Here is a 14,218-nt window from a genome sequence, read left to right as displayed (position 1 = left end):
TGTACAAGAGGCAGATCAAGCATCTCTTTAAGCCTTATACTTCCTCACACACCTGCTGCCAAAGAAAGTAGAAGAACCAAAAGCCTGTATTCTTGATGAGTGAGAGCAAAGAACTCAATGATTTCTGCAAAATACTTCCAGTGGGAAACCGCATGAAAATATCTGCTTCTTGGTAGCGCTAACTTTTCTGTACCCAAAGCAAACAAATGCGCCTACCTGTGAAGTGCAGCAAAGATAAGAGAACTACAGAAGCAACTACCCAGCTGTATCCAGTGAAAGGTTAATCAAAGCAAGGTTGAGGAAGCCATCTCAACTATCGTTTCAATCTCTTTGTGCCATATAATGATAGGTCCTGGGACATGGCTGTCTCCTGAACTTGCTAAGCATTTAGTTAAACATTTATTAGAATCAACCAACATAATGAACTGTGTGCATCAGACAGCACGACAAATAGATCTAGACTCGAGAGGGAATTTAAGGACACCTCAGCTGCCCACCAAACGTCAATCTTTCTCTATGCGTACAAAGCAAAACTAACTGCCAAGCAAGTCTTACCAGAATGACACTTAAGGCAAAAGCAGCGTGTGTTATGTTCGCACGTGCATGTACACTATGGAACCAACTGCCACTGGGGTCTGCCCCGCTCCATACCTCCCTGCACAGCCTTGCTTTCCATCTCTCATTCTTCTGCTTCCTCCTCCCAGATACATGAAATGCCTTCCCAGGCATCACCTTTTCCAGAAACAGGGCTGCATATGTCAGAAACCACATTTTTGTCTTTCTGAAGGCTAATCCCATCTTCTCATGAAGATGCACAGACACTCGACTGATATAATCCTTAACATTAGTTTTAATGCTATCTTTATTAGACTTTCCCTTCACCACAAACCATCTTTTATTACCAAAGCCTTGGTGAGAAAATTCTGCTAGCTTCCTAATTTCCCAGCCCAGCTTTTTCAAGGCAAGAGAAAATGCAGTACGTGACATTTCCTTCTCTGGCCTGGGTTCCCTTCATCCCTTACTATCTTCCTTGTCTTTTGGCAATCATTAACATCACATCTTTCTTGATTACTTATCATGCTTGCTTTCAATCTTAAAATCTCTTTTCAAGGAAATTTGTTTATGAAGTTTTAGACTTTGGCCTCTATCTCTCCTATAGGTCCTTCTCCCCCTTTTTCTGAGCTTTTTCTTGGTATACAACTTTTATAATACAGTGATGATGTTCAGCACCCAAATTCTTTCAAAGGCTCAGTCCTTCCCTCCCTCCCTGTTTCAGCTCCTACTTTTACTATTAATTCCACTACCTGAGTGGAGGCTATCCCCAAAGTCAATAAAAATTCTGCAATAGCCATCTCCTCGTTCATCCCTATCTTTCCACCTCTCATTTCCACCTCCATCCTCACTCCCCCACCATTAATGTCTAAATTCTGTTGTTTTCTCTTCACTACCCTTCAGTCTTTGTTGGTACCAATAAACTAAACATACTGAGCACGTAATGCAGCATGGTGTCTTGTTTTTCCCATTTATCTGGGCTGCAGGTGTGGCAAATTCCTGTGTGGGGGAAGAAGCCTCAAGTGCAGCGGACAATCTCAGGAGGAGCATGTTTAGTTTTAGTTAGGAGACAACTCTTTAACTGATACAGAATCAATGACGAAGTTCACTCTGATCAAGCTCCTTTTGAGGCTTTTTTTTTTTTAAAACAACCTGTATTTTTATTCCTAACTTCTACACTGAATCCAGAGAACTGTATTCAGGAGGCAATACAAGAACTTAATACACCACTGTGACCATCATACTGGGATAACTTCCCATGAAAGAGACAATAGAAAACCATACTGCATTTTACTGCACTGGCCTATCCTACAAAGACATCTCTCCCCCCACCAATGCAGAACGTCGGTGCTTAATAGTCAGGTTCGAATTCCCATAGCACAGTTACACATACCAGAGAATTTTATACTCAGCTGTGAGAAGAAAGTTTCCTCATTCTGATCACTTATTCCATTCTTGAATTTGCTCAGTATTAACCTTCCACAAGAAGATTCCCTGAGCTTATGCAGTCCCTACAATAAGGGGATTTTGAGATGAAGACTTGATGAAAGCTGAGCCAGTACTTCTGGGAAAAAAAAAAAAAAGCAAACCGAAAAAAAAAACCAACAAACCACAACCAAAACAGTCAGGTCCCTGAAAATACGATATTGAAGTGATGAGCACCAACACATCATCAGCTCTTCCCCGGCATACCTGTTGTCATCATTTGACAATGCAAGTGCTGAGCTCCTTCCTCTTCTGAAATGACAAAGAAGTAGAAGCTTTATTTGCTGGGCAGAACATGCCAGTCATGCACCTCACATGGTGAAATGGCAGTCAGGTGACTGGTCTGTCTGAGGTCATAAAACTCAAGTCGTCTCATTTGCTAACTGGTCAAAACACTGAAACCCCATCTTGCGTAAAAGACCTTTTACTGGAAAAGTCGTTCCTCTCCTTTTCCACTGTATAACCTAAATTCACACCTAGAAACACAAAAAGTGCTATCCCCATTTAGAAACTGCTGTTTCTTGATGGCCAATTTAAGACACTTCACACAAGGTGCACAACTGAGGGATAATAATAGCAGACCCTGCAGGTTTTGGGAAGCTCCTTATTGGTTCCAAACAAGGAGTGGAGACAAGTGAAAAGTCAGTCACTATGGGTGTAGTTACACCAACAAATTCTTCACTAACAAAACAACCTGAAGAGGTTCCCTTCTCCTCAGCTGGTCATTCTCTTCCTGCACTATTCCATCAACTCCTGTGTGCAGCTGTAACAACGAAATTGCTGGAAGAGGGCGAGGGGAGGTCGGGGGTAAAGACTGACATGCACCACTCTAATTACCAAAAATTCAAAAATAAGCCCCTCCAATTTGGATTTTGTTGTTGGTTTTGTTTTGTTTTTCCCAATCACCCTATTTTTAATTGGATTGGTGAACTAGTTCATTTTGTGACCACATTAACCACGGCATTGGCACAGCAGAGAGAACAGAGAATCGGAGCAGAACTTTTTAAACCACTTTTACCACCAGAGAAACTGTAGCCTGTCAGTGTACTCCACCTAACCCTCGCACACATACAGACAGGTAAGACAACAGGCAAGGCTCTTCCTTTGCTTGCATCATTTGTCTAAAGGCTAGACAGAGTTAAAGCAGCTCCTAATTACTGCCCCAAAGACATGTGGAGTTATTCCTTGTAACGATGAACTTTTGCTAAGGTACAACAATGTACGCATGCATGCAGCAATCCCTCGCTATCAGCCTAATGGCAAGCTCCAGGCTACGCGGCTCTTCGCCACCCCTCAGCCTTTAATACAGTTTTTCAGTGCACGAATTGAATGTCCTCATCAGCTGTGTTTTCCCACATTATCACCTCAGGCCATAGAAATGTAAGATAATCCATCCAGTAAGTACTCCTCCATGTACACATTAAGGGCTGCAACAGAACAGAGCTGGGACTTGTCCTGGCGCTTCCCAGAGTAAGGCTGATGAGAATCTTATAGAGATTGTTCAGATTCAGTTTGGCTGGGGAATCCCACAATCACACCAAAGCAGCTCCATATAGTAATGAGTCCTTCATAGCCAGAGAGTGTATCAGATAACACCTGAAACAGCCAATAACAATCCTACATGGAAAGGCACATCAAACAGCTTACAGTCTCTTAGGACTTCTGAGAATGACAATGTTATACAGGCACAAACATATTTTACTCACTAAGGCCCAGGTTCAGAAAAATATGACATCCGAGGGTAGCACTGAAACTAATGCTTAACTATAACAACATCTGCCAGTTCCCACGAGTCCGAGTTCTACATAACAGACCCAGACACCTGCTAAATTCTTCCTTAGGTCAATAAACACCTTGTCTGCTTGTTTCAATAACTTCCAATAGCTGCAAGGTATCCGAAAGCAACTCTCAGTAGCGCTTCAGTGATGTTGCCTCAAAGGATAGCAAGAACTTCAGCACCTCTCCTCCTCCTCATTTTGCAGTCAGCTGCCTCTGCTGGCACCAATAGTACACCGTTTCTTGCAGATTTCTGCCCAAGTGCTAATCTTGTGCACGTGCCCAGATGACAGACTGACCAAGTACTCAAAGCTTCATCTATCACAGAAATCGGAGGTAAAAGGGGTCCATGAGATCCATGCAGCCACTTGCTGCATGACCAGCAGAGAACCATGCGGTTCTCGAGGCATCTGGCCTGGTCTGGCTCAGTCCTGTGAGAGTTGTGACTTCTACACTTGACGTGTAAGACTACACCAGGACCCATCCCCAGCCAACTGGCTGAAAACTATGCTGCAGCTTCAAGGAGAGCAAAAGAACCCAGAGACTGTTCTTGCATTGTACAAATAAATGGATACTGATTTTGTACAGTGGAGTGGCTGCCACTTCACCCACCTTCAGCTTTTACCATAATAATTTACAGTGCAGTCATTGTCCACGATTACTTTAAACCATCAAGTTATAGTTTCAGCTTAAATGAACAGCTGGCTACTGCTAAAAAAGTGTTTGCTTTTTTCTCCTAACTCCCTCTCACCAAATTGATCCACAGGTCAGTTCACCTCTCTAATCTGGCAGAAATCTGTCCAGCTCATTTTTCCAAAGTGGTTTGCTATTGGTTTAGCAAACTAAAATAGATCAGAGCAAGGAGTCTGCTGGAAACTAAAGCTAGCATAAAGAGTGGGAGCACAAAACCGGGAGCAGAGCAGGGGAGCAAGGAAACACGAGTGGCAACTCCCTCTCCTCTTCTGCAGTGAACTATTAGATCATCTCACTGTTTCTGATGGAAATGTACTCTTGGTCTCAACACAGAACAGTTTTACACCATCCCAGCGCCAGCAAAAATAGTTGTTGACGATGTCATATTCTGTAACAGGTGGAAAAAAGAAGGTGGACAGAAAAGCCTAGCAGAAACGCAAGGTTCCTAAGTGGGTGACTACCCGGGAACTGGTCTGGGTAATAGCTGAATTCTGCCAAGCTCATAAAAAATCCTTACAGTGGTTTCTCGTATTTCCCCCCTGCTTTCTTTCTGCTCCTAACACTGGAGCAACTCTGCTCTACATTCTTTAAACATCTGTTCCCTGACTGAGTTTACAGCATAAATCCGATAGATAAGAGAGCAGGAACAAGAGGATGACAAAACCATTTAAGCTGCAGCAATACCTAAAAATGCATATGGATCCAGAAGAAAATTTGCAGATATCTAGGTGCTTCCACTACCTTATAGACAAAAGCTACTATATCTAGAATTGTCAAATCCTTTCCTCCAGTCTTAGCCATACGGGATCAGACTAGACATGAACAGTTTAAGTACAGCTGGCGCTGCCTCCGGGCACAGGAACAGATGAGATGACCTTTGATGAAGGTCCCTCCCAGCACTATTTCCTATGAATCTACAACTAAAGATGATGGTGCAGTTTTCATATGCGGTAACGCTCATAATCCCTGGTCAAGGGCGAAGGCAACATTGCGCTGAATACCACATACGCACGTGTGTTTCCCTGTAATATTGTCAGGGTTAGAAATAGGCCTACGTCTACAGCCACTTGCAGGCAACAACGTGGGTCATTCCTACTGGGTTATCTTAAGCACTGGGTACGGTCCTGGTGCTCCAGTCCACAGACTCCAGTGTGAGCTCCTGAAAAGGGCTTTGCAATTACCGTACAAATCACAAAGACGAGTGATTCCAAAAACATTTCGCACGAAGACTTTTTGGTGAAAACGATGTCATTTCCTGTTCAAGAAGCCAGAGGCCGAGCAAGACCGTGCCTCTATATGTGCATGCAGTGAGCCTCAGAGAAGCTGAAGGAGTACCCAGAAGATGGGTCACAAGTTCAAGGTGACAGCAATGAGGGACAGCTGCTGGCTATTCACCCTTCAGCAGCAGGTGTACCCAGGCCCCAGAGGTTTAAGTCAGCTCTGCCAGTGACCGACAGACTTACAAGACCATCTGTCCGGGCACAAACTGCACACAGCCTTCCCAGTTCTGCTGCCCAGATCTTCACCATACACAGACAATACAGGGCTTGTTACGGATTAGCTAATGAGCAACTGTTTAAACCAAGAGACAGTCCTAGTTCTCCTGTGCTCATTAGCTGGATCCAACATGAACGAGAATATTGCCTCTTCTTGATCAAAAAAGTTGTCTTTTTTTTTTTTTTGATCAAGCAGCCTTCCTTCACTTTGGGGCACCCCTTAAGGCACGAGAACCCAAAAAGGTTATATTGTCTTGAACTGGTTTTGCTTAACACATGTGTAGGGGTACTTTATTAAAGTTCTGCTAAGTTATATTTCATACATGCCCTCCAGCAATACGGCATGCCTTTGAAAGATACTTTAAAAGAGAGTTCATGCGATAGGCTTTGCTTATTTGCACTGTAGAAATTAGAAAGCTCCTTTTTTCCTATGCCAGGTCTCCACGGAATCTCCATATTGACACTTATCAGCTCCCTCTGTATATGTGCAGCCCCTTGCTCGAGAAATGCTATCACTCTTCTCTACCCAATGTCTGACTAATCAACAGAATTAAGACAAATTCTGAGAAAGCACTCCTTGTATTTATCTTGAAGTTTGCTCTTTCTGTTTCAGACCTGAGAAAGGGCCTGTGTCCATCAGTCCAATAAACTTGTTCATGTCACAAAAACACGCATAGTATAAATCATAATACTAACAATTTTGAAAAAAAAATGCATATATTCACAGTTGAAAGCAATATTCAGTCACCACCTAATACCCACTGTTCTCAGTTTCCTGTTTAAAATCATAGTACGTCTAATCTAGAATCCACCTCACATACAAAACACACATACGCACCCCCTATTACGTGGGACTAATTTTACAAATACGTTCCTTATAGTTTTGTCTGATACAATTTATAAAGTCCCAAACAACATCATTTCCAGTCTAACTCCTTATAGAAGAGAGATACCTCAGCACTGAGCACCATGCTGTCAGGGAGCTTCTGCTGATATCCATCCTATATTCCTTCTTTCTCTCCCATTAATCCTAGTCATGCTCACATGTTCCACATAAAATCCCTCTCCCTCCTAAATGTTAACACCCTTCAAATATTTTTAGACCGTTATTATGTGTCCCCCCCACCCTCCACCTTTCAGTCATCGCTTCGCCAAGCTATGTATATTTAGCTACTTTAATCTTTCCTCCTAAATCAGTCCCTTCAACTCCCAGAGCTCAATGTTAGGTCTGGTATGCTTGTTGCTCTTCTCAGAACTCGCTCAATGTTTTTGAGATCTTTCTGGTAATGTGTTAGCAAAAACCCGTCCAGAAGAGAGCTCTACATATGTTTGTTTCAAGAAAAAAAGAAACCCAAGCCAGTAGACATTAATAATTTTCATTTTCGATATCTGATTATTTTTTTCTCTCAGGTTTTTAATTAAATCTGAAATTTTAAATGTAAATGAACGTTTTGTATATTCAAGATCAGATTAGTAACTGGAAATATTTGGATCCAATTGTGAAAGTATGCAGTGTTTTTCAAAATGAAAACAAAAAAACAAACAAACAAACAAACAAAAAACAACCCAAAAACCAAAACCCACCACTAAGGCTTTTTTACTAAACTTTTCAGAAAAAAATGGAAACATGTAAAGTTATTCAGAAGCACAGCAGAAGCAAAGCAATGACTTGCAACAAGGGAAAAGGTTGACAAATTAAACTGAGACAATCTCTCAGGTACAAGGTAGATGAGTGGATACAGCTACAAAGCATAAAACTGGCTTACTAAATGAGAAATCAATTTAAATGGCTGTGTTATTTACAATGCCAAAAAAAATCATAACAAGTGCCTTGCTGACAATATACCACTACAGATTAAGTCCATCTTGGAGAACTATTGAACATTTGAAATCCAGAAATTATAAAAGTCAGAGAAAGAGCCAAAAGGGTAATGTAACGTACCTAATGAAGGAAGTTACCTGAACACTATGATAGCTCTGGCTGCAGACATACACAGTGAGAAAAACATAACCCTGCACAACACACTTGGTTTTAAGCCTGACAGATAAAAATAGGACTACAAAGCGGCTAAAAATCAAAATGGACAGGAAAAAGCATGTACCCTTTAGAGAAACAATAGAATAAAGCCCCCCCAAAATTAGTCACAATAATTTTGATAACATGTAATACACGGTAAAACTGCTAATATATTTCTGTTCAGTTCTAAATACGTTAAGGAAAGATGGCACAGCCAGTACTATTAACTGCAACAGTAAGCAATTTCCTGGTTGGTTGGCATTTCAGAAGTGGTAAATTCCTCAATATTTAGTAAATGCTTGGAACTCATGGAAAAATATTTCTTTTTATGTTTGCATGGAGAAAGCACCAATTAAACTGCCATACGGTTTAACATGAACAACCCTAAACTTGACGTACAAAGGAGATGGAAAAAAAACAACTTGACCAACTCCAGCTGTTGCAAAGGTCTCCAGAAATCTGGCTTCATCTAGTCGACGACAAAGAACTAGCCACACAAAAGCAAAGTTGAAAACTGACTCAGTGAAACAAAACCTTGATATTGAGCAACTCCAAGAACATCACACCTACCACCAGGAAAAGGAGATGAGGGAAAAGTCTGTATCCTGACCGACTGTCCACAAATCTAAGTTTCATCTGACTTCTAGTGTTTAAAATGGGAGATTAATTTTTGTTACCCAAACTGTGGGATAAAGGGCTGTTCTATGGTTCACTAGGTCACAATAACGGAAGGGACAGGAACTGCAGAAGTATCTGAGAGCTATCACAGCTGAAATCCAAATTTTGCAATTACTTGGGCCAGCCAGTTGGGTGTCAACTGAGCACATTTTCAGCATGTTCCAATTGCTTTGACTGAAACATCATCAGGTGAGATGCTAAACTAGACACAGAAGAAAGCATTTGAAGACTGACACCTTGAAGGTTTTCACAGTTGTAATTAGTACCATGCTTTTCCCTCCCCTCAAGGGGAAATAGGGTTTATCAAGTGGTACAGGCGTCACATGTCTTGTGCTTCTTTTTTTTGTGCTGAGTTTATTTGTTTGCTTTTCAGCTTTACTTTTAGTGACTTTTTGAGGTTGGGGAAAACATTAACCGATAACACAACCCTTTGAGATGAAGCCAATATCCTGCAAATTTACCTAGTCACTTCAGAACAGGGGTGGGAAGGACCACCCGTGACGCGGTAGTTTTCGGCATCAGAGGGACCTTTTATGCCAGCTTAGTTCACGTTGCTAGCTTAAGTTTTTGCAGTTCACTGCCTGCTCTGGGTTTTAACTAGTAACATGGTTAAACTATCCTTCTATCACTCAGCCTCTAAGCTTTTGGACATTTTTAAGTATTTCCTGCCCCCCTCTGTCTGCGCATCCCACCCCCCCTCTCCTGGCTCAGCACAGAAATGGCTGAGCTGTTTGTAAACCAGCTGCTAAACTACTGCCTCCTACAGAGCAGCAACCCAAAAACAGCCGCCAAATCTAGCTCCTCTTAGAAAAGGTGCTCCAAGCCAGATGCTCGTGCAGCAGAAGGGAACACTGGACAGCTGAGGCAGTAGCTCAGTTCTTCCAAGCTCTTACTTCCACACTTGTAAACAAAGGCCCCAGCACCGTTTTGTCAAAATAAGTATCACTTTGCTAGTTACTAATTTGTATTTCTTTGTCCTCAGTAGCATTGGGAGACTTGCTCTGTATAACGTCTCCACGCAAATCACACAAAGGTACTAAGCTTTCTCCCTCTCCTTTCTCTAGACCAGTACTGAAGACACCAGGAGATAGTGACTATAACACCGAATTCTGTGATTGCTTATTTGGTACAAATGCTACAGGTATTATTTTTCCCATGGAAATACACAGTTGGAAAATTTAAGAGCTAGATTTCTAATACAGTACCCCCACAGTATTCTAGCAGGCAACACTTATAAAAATGATCCTGTGGGACCTTAGTGGTACCAGAAGGCACCAGATCAGTAAATTAATGGTGCCCTAGACTCACCGATTCTAATGTCAACACAATGATTAGGAGAAAACACAACTGGAATACTGTGTCCAGTTTTGGGCTCCCCAGTTCAAGAGGGACAGCGAACTGCTGGAGAGAGTCCAGCGAAGGGCAACTAAGATGATTAAGGGCTTGGAGCATCTGCCTTATGAGGAAAGGCTGAGAGAGCTGGGACTCTTTAGCCTGGAGAAGAGAAGGCTGAGGGGAGACCTTATTATGGCGTACAAGTATCTAAAGGGTGGGTTGAAGGAGGATGGAGCCAGGCTCTTTTCAATGGTTCCAAGTAACAGGACGAGGGGCAATGGGCACAAGTTAGAACACAGGAAGTTCCGTTCAAATACACGGAAAAACTTCTTTACGGTGAGGGTGACAGAGCACTGGCACAGGCTGCCCAGGGAGGTTGTGGAGTCCCCTTCTCTGGAGATTTTCCAGACCCGCCTGGATGCAGTCCTGAGTAATGTGCTCTAGGCAATCCTGCTTTAGCAGGGGAGTTGGACTAGATGATCTCTAGAGGTCCCTTCCAACTCTGAAAATTCTGTGATTCTGTGAAAAGAGAGCATCCCACATCAGACAAGACAGCTTTTCGTGCCTTGAGCAGGTGGCAAGCAGAGACTGCTGGAGAGGACAGTGAGGGCTTGTACCCAGAGCAGCGCTGTGGTATGAGCTTATTCAGTCAGGATGCTGCTGCCTCTAGTAATGGAACACGTCTAGGAGGGGAAAAGGTAGTGAAACAGAAAGAAGGCAGCAAAGGCATCGAGACACAGATCGTCAACATGCAGAGAAGAGCTTGGCTGACTTCTAGGTGAAGTAGGAATCATGTCCACTCAGCAATCAGTACAGTGTCATCTAAAGAACTGTAAGAAGCAAGCCGGCTCGGCAGAGGCTAGGGAACGTGAGCACGAGGCCTCTGTATAGCCTGAAACGCACCTCCCTCTGCAATTTTAAATGTATGCAAACAAAACAGTGCAAGTTCTTCATACTGGCTTGGTGCACTTCAGATTGCTGGTAAAAACTACTAACTTTAAACCAATAACAGGTTGCCTTACAAGAGGTGAGAAGTATACCAACTACACATAGAAGAGAACCCGGGACCTGGAATGTCGTGCCTGAAAGAATAGTACTGCAGGAACCACTCCTCAGTGGGAAACAGTGAAATAGTTCTCCTTTTGTGAAGGGAAAGGGGCATATAGAGCTCTCTGTAACACCTCGCCCCTTGGTTCAATGAGTTCTGTGCAAGTCAGTCACGGGACAGCTGAACACCCGTCCTTTGGAGGCAGGGCCGGCTCCACATACAGCTTGTCCTGTTCCGTGAGCTGGCTCATAAGCAGTGAAGATGAAATCAGGGACTATATTTACTCTCCCTGCCCAGTCGTATCTTTCTATAGCTCCCAGGCGGGGTCCTGCTTCCTTGGCATGGATCCTGGAGTCTAGTAAGCAAAGGAGGGCATAAATCAGTGCCTCAGGTTCTGTCAGGAGCACATTGAACCAACCATCCGCGCTGGGAACAGGTGCACGGAAGGCAAGCAGGGACACTGTCCCATTTGGAGTAATGGGGGGGGACTTGCAGAAGAGCTGTTCATGTCATCTTCCAGAGCCTAGCGTATACTTTTCACCCTGCAAGCAGGTTATTCACCTCCTGCAGCTCACCAATGTAGTTAACTAGAGACTTTCCACTAAACACCAGTAAGACCCCAGCTAAGTCTTGTTGGTTTCTGTAACCTATTCTACTTCAGTTTTACTTTTGCTCCCACTCTTATTTCTTTTCTGGCCCGTTTCGCTCTTGGTTCTGACACATTAACTCCAAAACTGAAGTATTTCAGGGACTATGCAGAATGATTAGTAAATGAAGGCAGTCTTAAAACACAACTGTCATTTTTCACCAGTAATTTTAAGACACCTGTCATGAAAACTAGTGCAGACTTACAGTGGCAAGGAGCATGTCACTAATCTATGCTTAATAAACACAGGGTGGATTTTCAAGTAATATTTTAGTTTGAATAACATTTTAAGCAAGCATTTCTTCTAAAAGAAGCAGTCCTACCCTCACCTCAACCATGGCTGCTCATTCCTAGTCTCATCATCCTTTCTCTAAGTAGCAGTGCAAGCAGCTGTGCAGTGAAACAAATTAGGGGACATATCCAAATTAAAATTCACTTTTTTACCCCTTTCTGGCTGTGTTAGTTTTAAGCTGGATCAGTTCCCTGGTCGGTTCTACAGCACAACCACAAAAAGGTTTGTGCCAGCATAGAGCAGGGATTGATGTCTACATCAGAACATTGACACTTGCCGAGCCTCAGGGCGATCAGCCTTACCCAATATATATTGCTCTGTACAGATACAGTGATGTACGTACCCAGTAAAACCATCCATTGCAGATAAGGCTCTGTAAACAAGACCCCACCCATGCCCCCATAGTGAGAGCAATCTATTCCTTAGCTCAGGGAACAATGGCCCCGCGGGTGGACAGAAACCTGCAGAACGACTTGTGAAGTGCTCCCTATGCTTCAGGGCAAGGTGCTCCCATGATGGGGCCTGCAGTCACTCAGATCCAATGTAAAGTGAAAAAAGCAAACACTGACTGGGTAGGAAGAGGGCAACTCTCCATAAGATCCTTGCCAGTGCTTTGAGAAACAGTTTTAGCACCTTGGGACTTTTAACCAAATATTGTGCGCTCTCAGCCTTTGCTTTTTAGTCACAGAAGCACCAGGTGGTTTCTTCCAATACTGAGCTAAAGCATCCAGCCCATACCAGCTTTTCTTCTGGACAAAAATCAAGAGAGAAACGTTAACTGTGGAATAGGTCAAAAATCCAATTCAAAATCATGCCTACCACCTAAAAAGTTGACCTCTGTTGCAGATGCCAGCCAGTGCTTCTCTGCATTCAGGGCTGGGTATCTAGCTGAGAAGAATCCACAGGTGAAAGACACTCATGCCAGGGTTATAAGAAGGCAAACTACAATGAAAGGGAGCAGCCAGAGATCTGTTTTCTGCCCTTCTTAAGATCTGAAAAGTGTAGCTAGTTAACACTAGGTGTTTGCATATCACTGGCAGAGCCATTCGGGGGTTCAGGGGCTGACCTTCTGCCCTTTAGCACCAGAGGCACCTGTTAGGATAACAAGAATGTTGGAGACAGCAGCGAGAGATACCATAGAAGATAGACTTAGTCACACCATGAAGCCATTACATGATACCTATCTAAAGATTAGTTCAGTGGCACCCTCAACTCTGGTATCCGCATTATTAATACTCCCCTGAAAAGACATCTGTAATTCTTTCTGATCTGTGAATGTTAAAATCTTCACCGATTTTCCTAAATACAACTCGAAGCAACCAACTGCATCAACTTGGGATCACCTGAGAGAAACTACTTCATTAGGAACATCATTTGGTACAAGGCAAGTGGCCTGCACAGGGCAGGTTGTTTGGAGTGTTGAGATGTGCCCTTTCTTTCTCCTTACCATACATCTTGCCTTCGTCTGACAAGATAATCTTCCGGCGTCCACATGGTGGGTAGATGGCTAGCGCTTCCTGGAAGCTCTGCTCAATGTCCGGACTCCACACACCCTCAGCGTCATTGTCAATGGGTTTGTCCAAGGCCTCGCTGCCCCCTGAGTCGTTGCTCCCCTCAGGGGAGGTGGGAGAACTCCACTCGTTGGAGGTAATGGTGCCAGCTAGAAACTCCAAGGTGCCACGCGGAGAAGCAGACTCAGAACCTGTGATGACAAACACATCCCCTCTGTCAGTTAGAAGCCCTCTTCTCTAGGAAAATGAGGAGATACTAAAGAAAAAGAAAGTGTAAAAAAAAAAAAAAAAAACAAAACACCAAAAAAACCCAAACACTCAGTGAGGAAGATTTAAACTTCAAGATTACCTTAAATGGTAACTCAACCACATGCTTGATTTCTATTAATATTCAGATTAAAACCTTTTCTACAAATCCTTCTGACAAAACAGCTTGCTCCCATATCTCTTTGGTCCATTAACTCTTTAGCACTTCCCAATTCTCCTCAGATGCTGTCTTCTTGCCTGTACCTTTGTCTCCTAATTTCTTTCTCCCTCTGTTGTCATTATCTGTGTAACTTTCTGAAGAACACATACAGGGATTCAGTCCATGTGAAAGACTATACAAAATGAAGCAGTGATGAATTATCTAGTCATCACCGAGCACTGGGGTTGAAATTTTCTTAGATACTGTTTCACTGGATCAGAGT

The 14,218-nt window shown here is 43.0% G+C and overlaps 1 protein-coding gene across 2 annotated transcripts in view; it reads right to left on the bottom strand.

Moving 5' to 3' along the window:
• The window catches only part of TEAD4 (TEA domain transcription factor 4), a 61,609-nt gene that overhangs the window by 33,788 nt on the left and 13,603 nt on the right, over positions 1 to 14,218 (bottom strand). The window contains exon 1 of one of the 2 annotated variants that reach the window (XM_082498177.1): positions 2,245 to 2,284. The exons of the other annotated variant lie outside the window; for it this stretch is intronic. Coding sequence (XP_082354303.1) covers positions 2,245 to 2,257 — 13 coding nt within the window. The 5' untranslated portion in view covers positions 2,258 to 2,284. Of the gene's footprint in view, positions 1 to 2,244; positions 2,285 to 14,218 lie in introns of those variants that run through there. 2 annotated transcript variants of the gene reach the window in all.

Source organism: Vanellus vanellus (genome assembly GCF_965231255.1).
Source record: "Vanellus vanellus genome assembly, chromosome: 1".
Lineage (NCBI taxonomy): Eukaryota > Metazoa > Chordata > Aves > Charadriiformes > Charadriidae > Vanellus > Vanellus vanellus.
Note: the sequence above shows the minus strand (reverse complement) of the source record. Positions and strands in the feature narration are given on the sequence as shown.